This window comes from Capsella rubella, unplaced genomic scaffold (assembly GCF_000375325.1).
Source record: "Capsella rubella cultivar Monte Gargano unplaced genomic scaffold, Caprub1_0 scaffold_7, whole genome shotgun sequence".
Classification (NCBI taxonomy): domain Eukaryota; kingdom Viridiplantae; phylum Streptophyta; class Magnoliopsida; order Brassicales; family Brassicaceae; genus Capsella; species Capsella rubella.
In genome coordinates, this window is record NW_006238917.1 from 6,717,556 (window position 1) to 6,735,831 (window position 18,276).

The 18,276-nt window shown below is 36.3% G+C and overlaps 5 protein-coding genes and 1 pseudogene across 7 annotated transcripts; 5 read left to right on the forward strand and 1 right to left on the reverse strand.

The window, feature by feature from the left end:
- LOC17881011 overlaps nucleotides 1–18,276 on the reverse strand; it is a 49,453-nt pseudogene that overhangs the window by 20,987 nt on the left and 10,190 nt on the right.
- On the forward strand, nucleotides 603–3,332 carry LOC17880716 (cysteine-rich receptor-like protein kinase 11). Its single transcript, XM_006283212.2, has 6 exons — nucleotides 603–1,664; nucleotides 1,807–1,919; nucleotides 2,011–2,221; nucleotides 2,309–2,546; nucleotides 2,634–2,787; nucleotides 2,897–3,332. Exons 1-6 carry the CDS (start codon nucleotides 668–670, stop codon nucleotides 3,182–3,184), a joined length of 2,001 nt encoding a protein of 666 aa, XP_006283274.1. The 5' UTR covers nucleotides 603–667; the 3' UTR covers nucleotides 3,185–3,332.
- On the forward strand, nucleotides 3,667–6,366 carry LOC17880288 (cysteine-rich receptor-like protein kinase 15). Its single transcript, XM_006283235.2, has 7 exons — nucleotides 3,667–4,449; nucleotides 4,560–4,697; nucleotides 4,809–4,927; nucleotides 5,036–5,246; nucleotides 5,365–5,602; nucleotides 5,694–5,844; nucleotides 5,937–6,366. Exons 1-7 carry the CDS (start codon nucleotides 3,681–3,683, stop codon nucleotides 6,258–6,260), a joined length of 1,950 nt encoding a protein of 649 aa, XP_006283297.1. The 5' UTR covers nucleotides 3,667–3,680; the 3' UTR covers nucleotides 6,261–6,366.
- On the forward strand, nucleotides 7,245–9,937 carry LOC17878340 (cysteine-rich receptor-like protein kinase 11). Its single transcript, XM_006283234.2, has 6 exons — nucleotides 7,245–8,199; nucleotides 8,354–8,463; nucleotides 8,560–8,770; nucleotides 8,860–9,097; nucleotides 9,200–9,353; nucleotides 9,460–9,937. Exons 1-6 carry the CDS (start codon nucleotides 7,260–7,262, stop codon nucleotides 9,754–9,756), a joined length of 1,950 nt encoding a protein of 649 aa, XP_006283296.1. The 5' UTR covers nucleotides 7,245–7,259; the 3' UTR covers nucleotides 9,757–9,937.
- LOC17877815 (cysteine-rich receptor-like protein kinase 14) lies at nucleotides 13,198–15,799 on the forward strand. Of its 3 annotated transcripts, none has more exons than XM_023778930.1 (6): nucleotides 13,198–14,173; nucleotides 14,299–14,414; nucleotides 14,524–14,734; nucleotides 14,838–15,075; nucleotides 15,178–15,331; nucleotides 15,452–15,799. In XM_023778930.1, the coding sequence occupies exons 1-6, from the start codon at nucleotides 13,198–13,200 to the stop codon at nucleotides 15,776–15,778; spliced, it is 2,022 nt and encodes a 673-aa protein (XP_023634698.1). In that variant the 3' UTR covers nucleotides 15,779–15,799. The 3 variants fall into 3 exon arrangements, with proteins under 3 accessions (XP_023634698.1, XP_023634699.1, XP_023634700.1); XM_023778931.1 differs by having other exon boundaries at nucleotides 13,198–14,167; XM_023778932.1 differs by having other exon boundaries at nucleotides 13,348–14,167; nucleotides 14,314–14,414.
- LOC17877543 (thaumatin-like protein 1b) lies at nucleotides 16,638–17,472 on the forward strand. Its single transcript, XM_023777928.1, has 2 exons — nucleotides 16,638–16,689; nucleotides 16,772–17,472. Exons 1-2 carry the CDS (start codon nucleotides 16,638–16,640, stop codon nucleotides 17,470–17,472), a joined length of 753 nt encoding a protein of 250 aa, XP_023633696.1.

The window sequence follows — 18,276 nt, forward strand, 5'->3', positions numbered from 1 at the left end:
GTTAATTACTTAATTTAATAAACCGATATCATATAACCCGGAAAATTAGAGATTGATATGTTGGTGTCACTTGGGCGTCTTTAATCACTGAACTGAAGTTAGGTTTTAATCTCTGTGTGTGTTGTAGACTTACGTGGTTGCTGCTTTACGCTCTAATCAAACCATAATATTTTTTGGATAGTGGAGTTAAATTAATAAAAAAATAGGCAATAATGCTATGAGTAGTCGTATTTTGTCTTTACTTCGTCTTCTCGTCTTTGATGGTGTGTACTCCTCTCTAGCTTCCTTTATCTTAGACTTGGTCAATGGTTTGACTTTTCTCATCACTTATTTTGTTTTTTCTTTGTTATCACAAATGTGCATAATCTCAGCGTATAAGATTCTACAATATCTTATTCTTGGTACCACATCCTTCTTTCATATAATTGTAAGAGTCTTTGTTCTCTAAGTGAAGACAAAATAAAAATAAAAATACTTTGTTCTCTAAGTTTGACTCAACTTTTATGACCGCGAATGCATGTTTAAGGACCACAATTATCAGTTTGACGAATTTAATACAAGATATTTCGGAGAGAAACCTCCATCTGCTGTTTCAACCGGTAAGAAACGGGACAGAGACCAAGAGTTTTTTTTTGTGTGTGTGTCTGGTATAATCTTCGAAGGAAATATGAAACAGAGTAATACCTTATCAACCCTCTGTTTTTTAGTCATCGTAAGCTTCAGTGTTTCTTCAGTTCCCGCACAAACATGCATGAAGAGTGGGAGATTCAGACCCAACAGTACATACGACGCAAACCGCCGTCTCATTCTCTCTTTTCTGCCTTCTAATGTCACGGCTCAAGTCGGCTTCTTCTACAATGGTTCCGTTGGACAAGAACAGAACCGGGTCTACGCAATAGGGATGTGCATCCCAGGGGCAGCTCCAGATGACTGTTCAGATTGTATCAAGACAGTGTCTGATCGTTTGATACAGAGTTGTCCTTACCAGACAGAAGCTTATTCATGGCACGGTGAGCCCACGCTTTGCCATGTGCGCTACTCCAACACTTCTTTCTCAGGATCTGCAACTATGGACCCGTCTGAACTGGTGGCCAACACTGAGGATATCAACTCAAATCTAAGAGAGTTGACGGAAATATATAACGGATTAATCTTTCGTATGATTAATGCAGCCTCCACAGCAAAAAGCACACCATCGTCTAGTAACAATTATTATACGGCGGCAATGGCAGCCGTGCCAGCTTCCGAGAATATATACGCATTGATGCAGTGCACGCCTGATCTTTCTTCTAATTCTGATGATTGTAGAAATTGTCTCCAAGAAAGCACAAATGACTATCAGTTATGCTGTTCTCAGAAGCAAGGAGGCGTTGTTATGCGGCCAAGCTGCTATTTCCGTTGGGGACTGAAAACATTCTCTAAGGCTTTTGGTAATATTACGGTCGCTTCTTCTCCTCCTCAGCCGCAACCTGACAAGAGTAAAAAAGGTCATATCGAAAACGCCACAGAGAGTAGAAAAATCTCAACCGGAGCTTTTGTGGGAATTATATTTTCCATTGTAGTAGCCGTCTTCATGGTCATCATCCTCTTAGTACTGTTTGCTCGGCGATCTTTTGTATGCTTCTCAAGGAAAAAAACAAATCAAGAATTTGGTTTTGATCAATGTGAGTGTTGGTCTATAAGCTTTTCTTTTGCCCCCTTAATTTTTAGCATGCATAGTCTACGACATTAATTAAGAACGCTTATTAAAACACTAATTGTTGGTGATATGATATAAGAGAGTGTGTCTTCAATTTGATTATGCAGCTGGTATTACTGTACATTCCCTCCAAATCGACTTTAAGACAATTGAAGCTGCAACAAACAACTTTGCAAGGAGTAACAAGCTTGGTGAAGGTGGATTCGGTGAAGTTTACAAGGTGTCATATATGTAACTTCTTGCCTTGTCACTTTCCTTGACAAAAAAAATAAAAATAAAAATTCAATGTAACTCTTTGATGTCATTCGTAGGGTATGTTGCCTAATGGAGCAGATGTTGCAGTGAAGAGGCTATCGAAAGCATCAGCACAAGGCGCAGCAGAGTTTAAGAATGAGGTTGTTGTTGTTGCAAAACTCCAGCATAGAAATCTTGTTAGGCTGCTGGGGTTTTGTCTGGAAGGAGAAGAAAAGATACTTGTTTACGAGTTTGTCCCCAACAGGAGCCTCAATTACTTCCTCTTTGGTATGTGAAATTTAGCATATGTCATGATATTTTGTTATGCTTCCCTAATTGAAATCTAAAGTAGCCAATAACTCCTTTTGTATGCAGATCCTACAAAGCAAGGGCAGTTAGATTGGACAAAACGGTACAACATTATCATGGGTATCACTCGAGGAGTATTATATCTTCATCAAGACTCACGGGTCACAATCATACATCGGGACCTCAAAGCGAGCAATATTCTCCTTGATGCCGATATGAACCCCAAAATAGCTGATTTTGGAATGGCAAGAATTTTTGGGATGGACCAAAGTGGAGCTAATACAAAAAGAATAGTTGGAACACGGTATAAGTGAATTACTCTTTAATAAGACCTATGTACTGATAGGGATCTGTAACATACTTAATGTTTTTTTGTGTTTTACTTTTGTAGCGGTTACATATCCCCGGAATACGTGATGCAAGGTGTATTCTCAACAAAATCTGATGTCTTCAGTTTTGGAGTCTTAGTTCTTGAGATAATATGTGGTCGACATAACATATTCTCCAACGAGTCAGATACTACAGCTGAGAATTTAATCACACATGTGAGTACCAAAGAAGAACTAAGTTACTGACTGATGATCAAAGGACTAAACCAACACTACTATCTTATCTATTATTGAGTTCTTGCTTCATGATTTAATTTTGTTACAGGTTTGGAGGTTGTGGAGAAACGGGTCACCATTAGAAATCGTAGATCCAACCATGTCAAATAATTTTCAAACCGATGAAGTGATACGATGCATTCACATTGCACTCTTATGTGTTCAGAAAGATGCAACAGACCGTCCCAAGTTGTCGACAATCATGTTGATGCTCACTAGCAATACCCATCTGTTACCTACTCCTAAACCACCTGGATTCTTGTTTCCAAACGGAAGCAACCAAGAACCAGTATCAGAGAGCACTGATGCAACGGTTTCAGATTTGGATCCTCGTTGAAGTTCCATTGAGAATATTGTAAATCTAGTATGTTATTCAGAAGTTATGTATATCAAACTTTACTTACAGTCTCTATCACTTCTTTCTACATTTGTATTATGAGTTCTCTGTTATGAAAATCTTCTAATTTGTATTTATGGCTCCAGAATCTTTGGTCAATATTACTATAATATTTTGATAGTAATACATGAAAGTTCTCATTTCTTGCATTTGTGGAATATTATATTTTTGACCTTTCTTGTATTTCTCTGTCACATACATATATTGAAATTTTGACGATTTGAAAAGGAGGGAGACGTAGTTACATCAAGACCAAAGAGATAAGAATTGTAAAGCAGCTGTTTGTTTGTGTCTCTTCAAATGGTTTACTTTGACTTTTAATTTAACTTCTTGTGAATCAAGTCATCGCCACAAACCTTCCTCTGTTTTCTAAATAGTGAAAAAACAAATATATTCATTAGCTAACTAATGTGAAACACAAATAGAGGAAAAAAAGATGTCTTCTCGCGCCTCTTTGATCATCCTTTTCCTTTTCTCCTTCCTCACTAGCTTCAGAGTTTCTGCTCAATCAAAAAATGTTTGTTCAAACACAACAACGTATACAAGGAACAGCACTTACTTCACCAATCTCAAAACACTTTTGTCCACTCTCTCTTCCGACAACGCCTCTTACTCCACCGGATTCCAAAACGCCACGGCGGGACAAGACCCCGACAGAGTCACGGGACTTTTCCTCTGTCAGGGTGACGTCACGCCAGAGGATTGCCGTAGCTGCGTCACCTTTTCCGTCAACGACGTACTCAGTCGGTGTCCGAATGAGAGAGAAGCCGTGCTGTATTACGAGGACTGCATGCTCAGATACTCTGACCAGAATATTCTGTCGACCATGAATGCCAATATAGAATGGAAATGGAGGATGTTGAACGGCAATATGTCATCTGACCGAGTAGACCAATACGAAGATTTCGTGTGGTCCACGATGAACCAAGCTGCTGTTGAAGCAGCGAGCAGTCCTAGAAAGTTCTATACGATAAGTGCTAATTGGACCGCACTCCAGACTTTGTACGGCATGGTTCAGTGCACTCCTGATCTTACAAGAATAGAGTGCTTGAGCTGTCTGCAAGAAACCATTAATGGAATGCGTCTTAACAGAATTGGAGCAAGACTTCATTTGCCTAGTTGTAATTCAAGGTACGAGCTTTACAAGTTCTTCAATGAGACCGCGGTTAGAACACCACCACGTCAACAAGCACCATCACCTCCTGGTTAGCTCTTTCTTCTTTTCTTTTAATACATCTGCTCCCTATGATTGATTTTAAAGATTTAATTCATCTGCTACTATCCGATCTCAAGAAAAATAATCTTTGAAACGCAGGGAAAGATGGGAATTCAAATGCATTAGTGGCGTTCATTGTTGTGCCTATTGTAGTGGCTGTTCTACTTTTAGTAGCTGGTTATTGTTTCTATGCAAAGAGGACAAGGAAGTCTTCTACTGCTGCACCAGCCTTTTATGGTAAAGATTCGAAAGATTAACACTGTAAAAGTCTTAATTAATTGGGTTTGATTAGTGTCATTGGTCAGTCTTTTTTTTTTTCTGATTACTATGACTTTTACTGTACATCAGGAGATGATATGAAAACAATAAAGTTGCTGCAACTTGATTATAGAACAATACTAGCTGCAACAAATAATTATTCAGAAAATAATAAGATTGGTCAAGGTGGATTTGGTGAGGTTTACAAGGTACTATCTCTATCAATTCTTTAACTGCGCTTAAGGTTGTGTACTTTTTATTGAGATATTGGGATCAACACATTTGGATAACGAGATGATCCTGGTGAAAACGAATAGGGTACATTTTCGAATGGGACTGAAGTTGCGGTGAAGAGACTCTTAAAATTATCAGGACAAGGTGAAACAGAGTTCAAGAATGAGGTTGTTGTTGTTGCAAAGCTTCAGCACCGAAATCTTGTTAGGCTTCTAGGGTTTTCTCTAGAAGGAGAAGAAAGGGTATTGGTCTACGAGTATGTGCCCAACAAAAGCCTGGATTCTTTCCTCTTTGGTCAGTTGCATTTATTGCTCTGTTTGAATGGTTTTTATGGCCTCCTGAAACTTGTGTGATTGCAAATCTTCTGATGTAACTGTAATTCAATAACGAGGTTGTTTTTGTGCGCACACAGACCATGGAAAGAAAGGTCGGCTGGACTGGACTCAACGATACAAGATCATTGGAGGGATCACTCGGGGGATTCTGTATCTTCACCAAGATTCACGGGTCACAATCATACACCGTGATCTTAAAGCAAGTAATGTTCTCCTAGATGCGGATATGAATCCGAAAATCGCTGATTTTGGAATGGCGAGGATCTTTGGAATGGACCAAACCCATGAGAACACAAGCAGAATAGTTGGTACCTAGTAGGTCTTCTACTTCACTTCTCATAAGTTTTAATTTTTTTTTAAAAAAATTTGCTAATATATATACAATGTTTTTTGTCATGGATTCCAGCGGTTATATGTCTCCCGAATATGCGATTGATGGCCTATACTCAATGAAATCTGATGTCTATAGCTTCGGAGTGTTACTTCTTGAGATTATAAGCGGTAGGAAGAACAGCAGCTTCTATGAGACAGACCCGGAACTTGACTTGGTTACTTATGTAAGTTTTAAGGCAGGTCATGTTTCTAATTTTATTTAGCTCTCTTACAATAAGCAATGGTTACAAGAACTGATTTATTGATTCATAATTAGGCTTGGAGGATTTGGAGTAACGGAACTGCTTTAGACCTTGTGGATCCAAGTATTATAGATAATTGCCAAAAGAGTGAAGTGCTTCAATGCATTTATATCGGTCTTTTATGCGTTCAAGAAGATCCTGCAGAGCGTCCGACATTTTCAACCATCTTTGTGATGCTCACTAGTAACACTGTGCCTTTACCAGTGCCTCAGCATCCAGGTTTTCTCGGGCACAGTAGACCTGAGAAAGATCCGCTTGATTCATATCAATCTATGACAACCAAGTCATATCCAACATCTGTTGATGATGCATCGATCACTGAGTTATATCCTCGTTGAGGACTCGGGTAGCAGCTTAAATAAAACCATATGTAATTCAATTGGGATGGTGTAATCTGATGCAATTTTGAAGTTTGGTTCAGTATTCAATTTGGATTTGGTTTAATTGTATGATTGAAAATAAATAGAAAAAACTTATATATAATCAAAACTTAAATGAGGAAATTTTATATTTTTTCGTTTGGTTTGGTACAATGTAAAATATTTTGGATGAATTTAAGAAAGTTATCATATGATAGAATGTAAAAGCTTTTCAAATTCCTGGTAAAAAATCGTGAAACCAAAATCTTGTATGTTCAACTAAGTAAATTATCTAAGCCATTTTAGAATAAGAGATCATATTGTTATTCAACTAAGAATTTGGAAAAGTCTCTTTCTTATTTCTTATGAAATTATTGCTGAATATATTTGTCTTCAGAAACTGATTTGTTGGTGTTGGATATATTTATTTTAATCACTGAAGGCGACAAAAAAAGGAAGTTTTTAAATACTGAAAATTAGATTATAATTATAGCCTCCAGTGTAGATCGTAGACGCCATTGTTGACTATTCCCAAAAGAGAGGAGAATTGGCTACAGAATTTTCTTATGAAAAAAAATACTAAGACAATAATTATCTTGTCTCTTCGTATTTTGTCTCATCAGTCTTCTAGTCTTTGATAGCAAAGCAGCTAATGACTCTAAGTATTTTGTCTTTACTTCAGTCTTCTACTCTTTGATAGTGTTGCTCCCATTCTTTATTCTTTTGACTTTTGACTTTTCGACGTTACACTTAAAGCCACAAAACCATTCATCATCCTCTGTATAATTGATGGGAGCTTCACTTTCACAATGCCAACCACAAATGTATTTGAGTGACGACCGCATATTCAAGTTTATTGACCACCGTAACTGAGTTTGACGAATTCAACATTTGGGAGTTCGCAAGAGAAGTTAATATATTATTAATCAATGTTTTTAAAATACTAAGACAACGTCACAAATCTCAAAGAAAAAAAAAATGAAACAGAGGAGTTTGTTTACAATCCTCTGTTTTGTCCTCTGTGTTGTTTCAGTCTCAGCACAACAACAATGCATAAACAATGGTAATTTCACACCAAACAGTACTTACGACGTGAATCTCCGATTAATACTCTCTTATCTTCCTTCCAATGTCACGGCTGGAGAGGGATTCTTCTATTCAGGTTCCATCGGGACAGAACAAAACCGTGTCTTCGCAAGAGGGATGTGCCTCCCAGGATCAACTTCAGATGACTGTTCTGTTTGTATCAAGACCGCTTCTGATGGTTTGCTACGGAGTTGTCTTAACCAAAAAGGCGCGTTTACATGGCCAGGTGAGCCCATACTTTGCCATGTGCGCTACTCCAGTACTTTTTTCGACGATATATCCACAGAGCTATACCCGCGTAAGATTATACACAACACTGGAGATATCAACTCAAATGCTCTAACAGAGTTCACACCAATATGGGAAGGCTTAATGGCTCGTATGATTGTTACAACCTCGGTAACAAAAAGCAAACCATCCTCTAGTAATAGCTATTACACAGCTGATGTTGCAGCCTTGACACCTTCCCAGAATATTTACGCATTAATGCAATGCACGCCAGATCTTACACCTCACTCTCGTGATTGTGAGAGTTGCCTGCGACAAAACGTAGGTGACTGTGGTCAGAAGCAAGTTTGCATTGTTATACGGGCAAGCTGCTTTTTCCGTTGGGATTTGAAAAAATTCTCTAAGGCTTTTGATAATATTACGTTGGCTGCTTCTCCTCCTTCACTGCAACCTGCCAAAAAAGCCAAAGCTAAAGCTATTGTGGTAATTCTTGTTCCCATTGTTGTGGTAGTCATCATCATCGTCATCTTTGTACTGCTTGCTCGGCGATATGCTGTACTTTGCTGGAGGAGAAAAAAATTTCAAGAATTTGATTTTGAACAATGTGAGTCTGTTTATATTATTTTCTTTGACCTCTTAACTTTTAGCATGTGTATAGTCTATGGAACATTTATTACAACACTCTCAGATAATGATAGATTGTTTTCTTGGTGATCTAATTTCAGAGAGTGTGTCTTTAATTTTCTTCATATATGCAGCTGGTATTACAACTGTAGACTCCCTGCAATTTGATTTTAAGACTATTAAAGTTGCAACCAAAAACTTTAGTGACAGGCTTGGTCAAGGAGGATTCGGCGCAGTTTTCAAGGTGTCTTTTCTGTAGCTACTTGGTTCATTACTTCTCTTGAGTCTTGACAAACTTGGATTTTACAGAATCAAAGTAACTCTTTGTTGTCACTTGTAGGGTACGTTACCTAATGGAATTGAAATTGCAGTGAAGAGGCTATCCAAAGCGTCAGCACAGGGCGAAGAAGAGTTCAAGAACGAGGTTCTTGTTGTTGCAAAACTACAACATAGAAATCTTGTTAGGCTTTTTGGATTTTGTCTTGAAGGAGAAGAAAAGATACTTGTTTACGAGTTTGTACCCAACAAGAGCCTTGATTACTTCCTCTTTGGTATGTGAAATTAGCAATTGATGAAAGTTTGATAAGTTTCTCAAATTGAATACGAATCGCTAGCTAATAACTATTTTTTGTAAGTACAGACCCTACAAAACATGAGATACTAGACTGGAGTAGAAGGTACAACATTATCGAGGGAATTGCTCGAGGGATTCTATATCTTCATCAAGATTCACGGCTCACAATCATACATCGTGATCTTAAAGCCAGCAACATTCTCCTAGACGCAGATATGAACCCGAAAATTGCTGATTTTGGAATGGCGAGAATTTTTGGGATGGACCAAAGTGGGGCTAATACAAACAAAATAGTTGGGACACGGTACGCACAAATAAACTACCCTTGATATGGCATATGTACTGAAGCTTGAATAATCTATTCTTTACTGTCTACTTAAATCTTGCTTGTGTTTGACTCTTGCAGTGGTTACATGCCCCCAGAATATGTAATGCAAGGCCTATTCTCAATGAAATCCGATGTATATAGTTTCGGAGTCTTAGTTCTTGAGATTATATGTGGTCAAAATAACAGATTCTTCCAGCAGTCAGACAATACAACTGAGAATTTTGTCACATACGTGAGTATCAGAGAAGAACTAAGTGCTTGATCAAATGATTGAATAAGATCTTATCTAGCTGTGGTTTACTTGTATGTGCTGGATTGATGATTAAATTACCTGACAGGCGTGGAGGTTGTGGAAAAGCGAGTCGCTGTTGGAGCTCGTAGATTCAAGCATTTCAGAGAATTGTGAGAAGGAAGAAGTGAAAAGATGCATCCACATCGCACTCCTATGCGTTCAAAAAGATCCGAAAGATCGTCCCACCTTGTCGACAATCCTGTTGATGCTTACAAGCAACACCATCGATTTACCCGATCCTCAACCACCTGGGTTCTTCTTTTCGAATAGACGCAACCAATTACAAGAGGGCCTGGAGTCTAGCCAATGTTACTCTAGTGAAACAACATTTGAAAGAGTTTGACATAAACCATGCGTCAGGGACATTAGTTACAGTGAAACGGTAATGTTTTTATGAGTGCTCTTAGTTCTTTTGTAGTCACGTATCAGCTCCATCATTCAAGTTTGTATGAGTTGTGATATATAAGCTCATCAAACGGTAATGCATTACACACTAATTATCAGCTCCATCATTAGTTCCATTATATGTTTGTATGTTCTACATGGTCTCAGAGCAGGTTTTCCGAGTTCTAATCTAACGATCAAACTCTCTCTGTTATTATCTTTAAGTCATTGAGTTTTCTTTAAAAAAAATGTTAAGCCAAGTGCTTCCGCAATTCAAGTTCATCAACCGCTGAATGTAAGCTGCCAAAATTGCTTATTTTAACTTTTCTTATTTATATATTTAAAAAAAAAAAAACTCAAAAACTTATTCACTATTTTACAATCAAACTAAAAACTTTTTTTTCACATTCTTTTCCTTCAACGTAAAAAGAAAAAAAAAAAGCTTCTTTCAATTTTATTTTGTTTATATGCAATAATTTTTTTTAAAAAGAAAAAAACTGGTTATTCATCACGTATTTTTTAAGTCATGCTTCTTGACTATTGTTCTTTTCCAATGTTTTATTCATTATTTATAAAACAAATTGCACCGCCTTAATATGCAATGTTATTAGATTTATGGCCGTCAATCGCCGCGTTTGTCATGATTGGTCTTAGCTCATCATCATAGTCTACAACAATACCTCCCACGAGCAACACTCCTCAGTTTCTTCAAAGCCTACACTAATAATAATCGAAATCAATCTCAAGCCGCTAATTCCGTTGTTTATTTATTGCCCCCTTGAGATTGAGGGGTCGTACAAGAAGATATCTGGAAGATGCAAATATTTTTCATTTGATGAGCGGTTCTTAAAATCGAGAAAATCATGCAATTTGAAATAAATGTTACTATTGCTTAAATAAAATACAGAATATTAGTGCAGAATATAACGAAACTTACTCCACATACCTTTCTCATATGTATTTGTTCCTAAATTTTCTCAACTAATAAATGCTAGGAAACCGAAAGATGTTAAAATAGCTATTAAATGGCCTAATATGTTTTAGAACTTAATTAATGCATACTAATACATGAATTGTTAATTTGCATCCGAATATTAGAACATGCCCACTAACTATGATTTATAAGAGGAAAAGGCCCAGGAATGAATCCAATTTCAACTTCATTATTTACTGGTCGAAAACATGGAGCTCCACCCAGCTAACAGATACACGCGGATCTGGCCTCCAACGGTCCGTTAATCAATTTTGGATTTCAAAATTTCCAAAAATTACCCACTTCAGTTTTGATTTCTATTTTCGTTTGCCAATAATTTATGGGCAATTTTGGAAATTTTGGCCAAATTTTAGACATGTCAAATTTTGTATCTATATTAACATTTTTGAACTATCTTTTGTGTTATACCCTTTTATTTTATGATATTTTCATAATTAACCCCTTGCCATTTAATTAAATGGAAAAGTTTAAGACAAATTTTGTAATTAAATCATAATAAAATTACAAAATTAGAAATCAGTATTTATTACATTTAACAAATTTCCTAAAATCTCTCCCTAATAAATCAAATATTTCTCCAACATCTTTATATGATCTTATTTGTTTTTAAATTTATATTATTACATAAACATATGTATAGTAAAATTATAATTTTTTTTGCATATGTTACAATTTGAATTTTTGGAAACGGATGTGTTTTACTTAAACGATACAAAAAATGGATGTACTAAAGTATTATTGATAATTGTGTAGCACGGGTCATGTGATGGAACGGGTTATAATTTACATAATTATGAGTATATATATATTTTTACGGGTTGTCTACTATAACTATAACTCACAAAATATTTTAATATGAAATTATACAATGTAAACGAATATTAGGTCAATATCATTTTATTATTTCAAATATTATACTTATTTAATTAATTTGATCAAATTACGATTATATAAAAAAAATTATCATATAATATACTCTACGGGTTAAATCATAGAATTAACAACCCAAAATATAGTAGTAAACTCTTATATACCAAACAAAATAAATAAAATAATATATTTTAAAATGTCGTCTCGCGGTATACCGCGGGTTAAAATCTAGTTTCTCTTTTAATTATAAGAAGATTTTCAAAAAAATGAAGTGGTCCGATGCATTCATATCGGTCTTATATGTGTTCAAGAAGATCATGTAAAGCGCCCGATCTTGTCAAGCATCTTCATGATGCTCACTAGTAATACTGAGACTTTACCAATGCTTTATCAACCAGGTTTTTTCGTGCGTGTTTCAGGATCTATTAACGATGCATCGATCACTGATTTATATTTTCGCTGAATATGGTGTTACAAAATCTGTCGCTGCAAAATCAACTTTAAGCATATATAGTTACATATTTGCTTAAAGTTGGTTGACAATCTACATATTTCTACATATTTCTAGTGGGTGGTCAAACCTAGTAATTAAGTTTTTATATGGATTTTGGTAGCAATCAATCACAAGCTAGAATTATGGAAGTTGAGTGATGTGGTTGATTGATTAGAGTAAATTATTGTGAGATATAAATAAGAATGATGATCGTTTTGACGTTTCCAAATTTGTTAATCATGAGTTTTTCTATATATTTTTGTTCTTAACCAAGTTGATTAATTAGAGTAAATTTGTTAGTCATGAGTCATGAGATATTTTTGTCTTTTCTGATCTCGTTTTTAGTCTATCAAAGTTTCCTGGTTTTGTAATCTGTAGGAAGTGAAATCATTTTTCTTGTTTAGATGCAATTTCCATGTATTGAGAACGTGACTCCATTATTTTTTATCATCTATTGTGAGAAATGGTTTGTTATATAAAGTGAAGCTATAAAATAAAATAAAACATTAAAAATAAACATTAATTTTGACAGTTTCATAATTTTATTCAGGTTATCAAATTTTAGCTGAAGTGTTTAAACAACCTTTTTAACAACTTTATTACTCTCATCATTCCACTTTTCAGCTCAAGTGTTATAACTCGAAGGCATCTTTAGCATTTTGGTTCCGATGGGTACGTTGTGCTTTTCTTTAGAAGTTGACGTGTTGGAAAATCTTAATCGTTAAAAATTAGGTTTGAATTGTCTATGTAGACCCCTACTGATTGTTGATTTCGCCACTACGGGTCGAATAATAATTATGATTTCTTACCATCATGTTCCTCATAAAGAATGCAGACTTTTCCAAAAACACTTTAGAGATTGCCAAGCAGCTTATGATGTGTCTTTGTCTTGACTTCGTTTAAGTCTTCCATAGTTAGTCCTCTGATTGACCAAATTAACTTTTCGACTTTGCACTTGCCTGGAAGAAACAAAATTTTCAATTTCGATAAAAATTTCTGTCTAGATTCGAAGACAAAGCCATATTAATTTTTTAAGGAAAACAATGGAACAGAGGAATTCATACTCAATCCTCTGTTTTATCCTCATAAGTTTTGGTGTTGCTTTAGTTTCCGCACAACAACAATGCATGAACACTGGTACTTTCAGACTCAACAGTTTATACGACGCAAATCGTCGCCTCATCCTTTCTTCTCTTCCTTCCAGTGTCATGGCTCAAGATCGCTTCTTCTTCCAAGGTTCGACTGGTCAAGAACCGAACCGCGTCTATGCAAGAGCGATGTGCATCCCGGGATCAACTTCAGATGACTGCTCTGATTGTATCAAGACCGCGTCTAATGGTTTGATACAGAGTTGTCCTAACCAAACAAGGGCGTTTGCATGGCGAGGTGAGCCTACACTTTGCCATGTGCGCTACTCCAACACTTCTTTCTCAGATGTATCTTCAGAGCTAAACCCGAATAATGTGTTCAACAATAATGTGTTCAACAACACCGGAGATATCAACACAAATCTAACAGAGTTCGCGGCTAAATGGGAAAACTTAACTGCTCATTTGATTGTTGCAGCCTCCACAGAAAACAGCACACCATCCTCTAGCAGTAACTATTACAAAGCTGATGCTGTAGCCTTGACGCCTTTCCAAAACATTTATGCGTTGATGCAATGCACGCCGGATTCAAGTTCTCTTACTCATGATTGTGAAAATTGTCTGAAACAGAACGTAGCTGACTACCAGTCATGCTGTAGACAGACGCAAGGAGGCGTTATTATGCGGGCAAGCTGCTTTTTCCGTTGGGATTTGAAACCATTCTCCAAGGCTTTTGGGAATATAACTGTGGCTTCTCCTCCTCCTCTGCTGCAACCTGGCAAGAGATTCAATGGTATTGTGGCAATTCTTGTTCCCATCGTAGTAGTTGCTTTCATCATCATCATCATCTTAGTACTGACTGCTCGACGATCTGCTGTACTTTGTTGGAGGAGAAAGCCATATGAAGAACTTGATTTTGACCAATGTGAGTGTTTTTCATATGTTTTTCTCTGACCTTTTAGTTTTACTTTTTTACCATGTATATTTAGTCTATGAAATTAGTCAAGAACATTTGATACGACATTATCATAGACTGTCTTTAATTTGATTACGCAGCTGGTATTTCAACAGTTGACTCCCTTCAATTCGAACTTAAGACGCTTGAAGCTGCCACTGATAAATTTGCAATGAGTAACAAGCTCGGTCAAGGTGGCTTCGGCGAAGTTTTTAAGGTGTCGTTTCTGTAGCTACAAATTGGTCCATACTTCTTTTGGAAAAAAATCGGAATTAGCTAGATAGAAGGTAAGCTGATTTTATTATCTCCATGATGCTGTTTTGTAGGGTATGTTGCCTAATGGAACAGAAGTTGCAGTGAAGAGACTATCGAAAGCATCAGAGCAAGGCGCACCAGAGTTCAAGAACGAGGTTGTTGTTGTTGCGAAACTTCATCATAGGAATCTTGTTAGACTTCTCGGCTTTTGTTTGGAAGGAAAAGAGAAGATACTTGTTTTTGAGTTTGTCCACAACAAGAGCCTCGATTACTTCCTATTTGGTCAGTGGAATAATCATCTTAATATAGATTGCAAGGGTATCTACATGATGTTCTTCTCTGTTTGACAGGTATGAGTAGCTAATGACTATTTCTGTATGTGAAGATCCTAAAAAGCAAGGGCAGTTAGACTGGACAAAACGGTACAACATTATTGGGGGAATCACTCGAGGGGTATTATATCTGCATCAAGATTCACAGCTCACAATCATCCACCGTGACCTCAAAGCTAGCAATATTCTCCTAGATGTCGATATGAACCCGAAAATTGCTGATTTTGGAATGGCGAGAATTTTTGGGATGGACCAAAGTGGGGCTAATACAAAGAGAATAGTTGGGACTCGGTACATGCATATAACCCTTTATATGGCATATGTAATGAAGCTTCATTAATCTTTTCATCCGCAGCAATGCACTTAATATAGCTTGGTGTTTTATTCTTGCAGTGGTTACATGCCCCCAGAATATGTGATGCATGGTCGATTCTCAACAAAATCTGATGTCTACAGTTTCGGTGTCTTAGTTCTTGAGATTATATCTGGTCGAAATAACAGATTTGTCCACCAGTCAGACACTACAATTGAGAATTTGGTGACACACGTGAGTACCAAAGAAGAATGACTCTGTTCTTGATTGATGATGAAACGGTTGATTAATTTAATATGATAAAATTGTGGTCGTAACTGTATGTTCTTGATTGATGATTAAATTATATTACAGGCTTGGAGGTTGTGGAGAAACGGCTCACCATTAGAACTTGTGGATCCAACCATTTCAGAGAAATGTCAAACGAAAGAAGTGACAAGATGCATCCACATTGCGCTGCTATGTGTTCAACACGATCCTACAGATCGTCCAAAGTTGTCGACAATCAACATGATGCTCACTCACAATTCCCTTCATTTACCTGATCCTCGACAACCTGGATTCTTCTATCCAAATAGACGCAACCAAGAATTAGATGGCCTGGAGTCTAGCCAGTCCACAAACAGGGTCAGTTCCCAAACTATCAATGATGTAACTGTTACAGATCTTGATCCTCGTTGAAGTTGGAACTGTTTGACATAAACCATGCTTCATGTATGTTAGTTCCATTTTTTGTTTTTTTTTTTTAAATTTACAGTTACTAAAATTCCATAGAAACGGTCATGTAAGATATTTGAGTTATATAGTCAATCAAAGTTTACATACAAATTTTTATCTATGCTAACTTATCAGCTCTCTCTTTTGAAATCTTCCAATTTATATTTTATGGGTTCAGTAATTTGATCAATATACCAAGGGGTTTTTTTAACGTATAAAATTCAAACCGGGTTAGTGAGTTAACCAACCCAATATCTTACCGGACATTTTTGTGAATGTTTCTCCATGAAGAAGTAATAAGACCAACTCCAATAGTAAATCTTTTAACAAGTATGTTGGTAATATTCTAATTACAAAAAGTACAAAAATTGAAACTAAAAACTTATGTAAAATTTATCTTTCCAATGGTAAAGTTTTTAATAAGTTACTAAACACTATAATTTAAATAATCAGAAAATTTGTTTCCTTTTTTATTTTTTTCCTCTACTTAATCATAAGTGTACACATGTATCTAAAAAACAATTTCAAAAATTTTTAGCAAAAATTATTTCTTAGCTTATTGCATGTTTTTGATTTATTTTTTCTCTTTTTAATTCTTAGAAATTTGCTAAAAAACTTGCATTAGAGTTGCTCTAAGTGTCTATCTTTGAATAGTGGAGTTATAGCGTGGACTTTTCTTTCGTCTTCTGAATGATCTTGGCTTTTCTCATAGCCAATCTAGTCCTGACAACGTGTATTTATGGGTGCATCATGACTCATTGACCTATTTTTTTCTCATTTATACAATAATAAAAATCTCAAAAAGTAAATATTTTAAAAGACAATGGCGGAGAGGGTGCCTTTGATTTTCTTCCTTACACATCTTTTATCATCGGGTAAGATTTGTTTTCTCTTCTGATTGCTGATTTTGTTATTGTTATTGTTAATTGTTGTGTTTCTAACCTTGGTTTTGTTCAGGAGTGTTGTCAATGAGTATACTTACCATAGAGAACAAATGCAATAACACAGTTTGGCCAGTTCTCTACTCATGGCAGTCACAGGTCTCCACCACCGGCTTCACTCTTAGAAGCGGGGAAACGCGTGCCCTATTCGCGCCGTCCTCGTGGGATGGTCTTATCTCGGGTAGAACTCTATGCTCCACGGACTCAACAGGAAAATTCTCTTGCCTCACAGGCGATTGTGAATCTGGAGCAATCAAGTGTCCTGGTAGATACGGTTGGTCACCAGTGACATATGTCTACTTTAAAATCGATAAAGGCGGAATCAACAGCTACTTTATAAGTGTCAACTACGGTTACAACCTTCCGTTAATGGTCGTCCCGTCGTCACAGAGTAGCCGGACATGTATCAGCTCAAGATGTGTGGTTGACTTGGACAAGACTTGTCCGAATGACCTTAAGAAACTCGTCGGAGGGAAACCAATCGCGTGCACTAGCGCGTGCCACAAATACAAGACAGATGAGAACTGTTGCAAGGGTGACTTCAAGTCAAAGCAAAAATGCAAGCCGACAGTTTACACGCAGAACTTCGAGCACGCTTGCCCGTCCGCGTTTAGCTACGACTATGACGATAGTAACAGCACCTTCATATGCCCTAACTCAACTGACTTCGTCATAACGTTTTGCCCATCCTCCAATATTCCCAAAAATACCAGGTAAATTCCCGTAAATATCCCTCTCCCTTCCTTTATTTTCTTGGAGTATTTTGCTGGAGTTGATTTCGTCAAACAACACATAAATCCAATCTTACGTTCAGAGCTTATTAGGTAAATAATCATATCTATGAAGCATAAAAGTTACATGTAGGAGGACCCATGCCTTCTTAGGAGTACCACAAAGGTCGTAGCTAAGATTATTTTAGCCAAGACCTAAGCCAATACTAATTTCTTTTCACACACAAAAATAAAAATGTCATGAATATTTGTAACATACCGTATATGATGTAAACTAATTTATGTCATTATGTCATTGGCTTGGAGAAGCAACAGCATAAGCTCGATTGCTCCATTAGCAGGATCAAAACGTAAGTTTTTTTTCTTCTTCATCCTACAAAAATGTATGCGGTTTTTGCTGGTTTTATTAATCATATTTTTCTTTGATACATTTGCAGATAATTCTCAACAGACGTTAAAACCCTTTCTTGGTACGACGTTCATTGCAACCACATCATCTCTCCTGCTCATTCACATTTTTCAAAAAATTTCACTAGAAATTATGTACATGTTGTTAAATGTTATTTCTTTACTATTGTTTTCATGAAGATGATTCTATATATTAATTATTAAACGCAAATGCAAATATATATTAGCCTGAGCTATATACGGATAGTGATACAAAATAAATAATGCTTAGTTTATATATATACTAGAAAGTTGCCCACGCGATGCGTGGGTTATATATGAAATATTAATTTGAATTAGAAATTGAAAACTACATTAAGATATGTAGTTTATAAGTAATTGT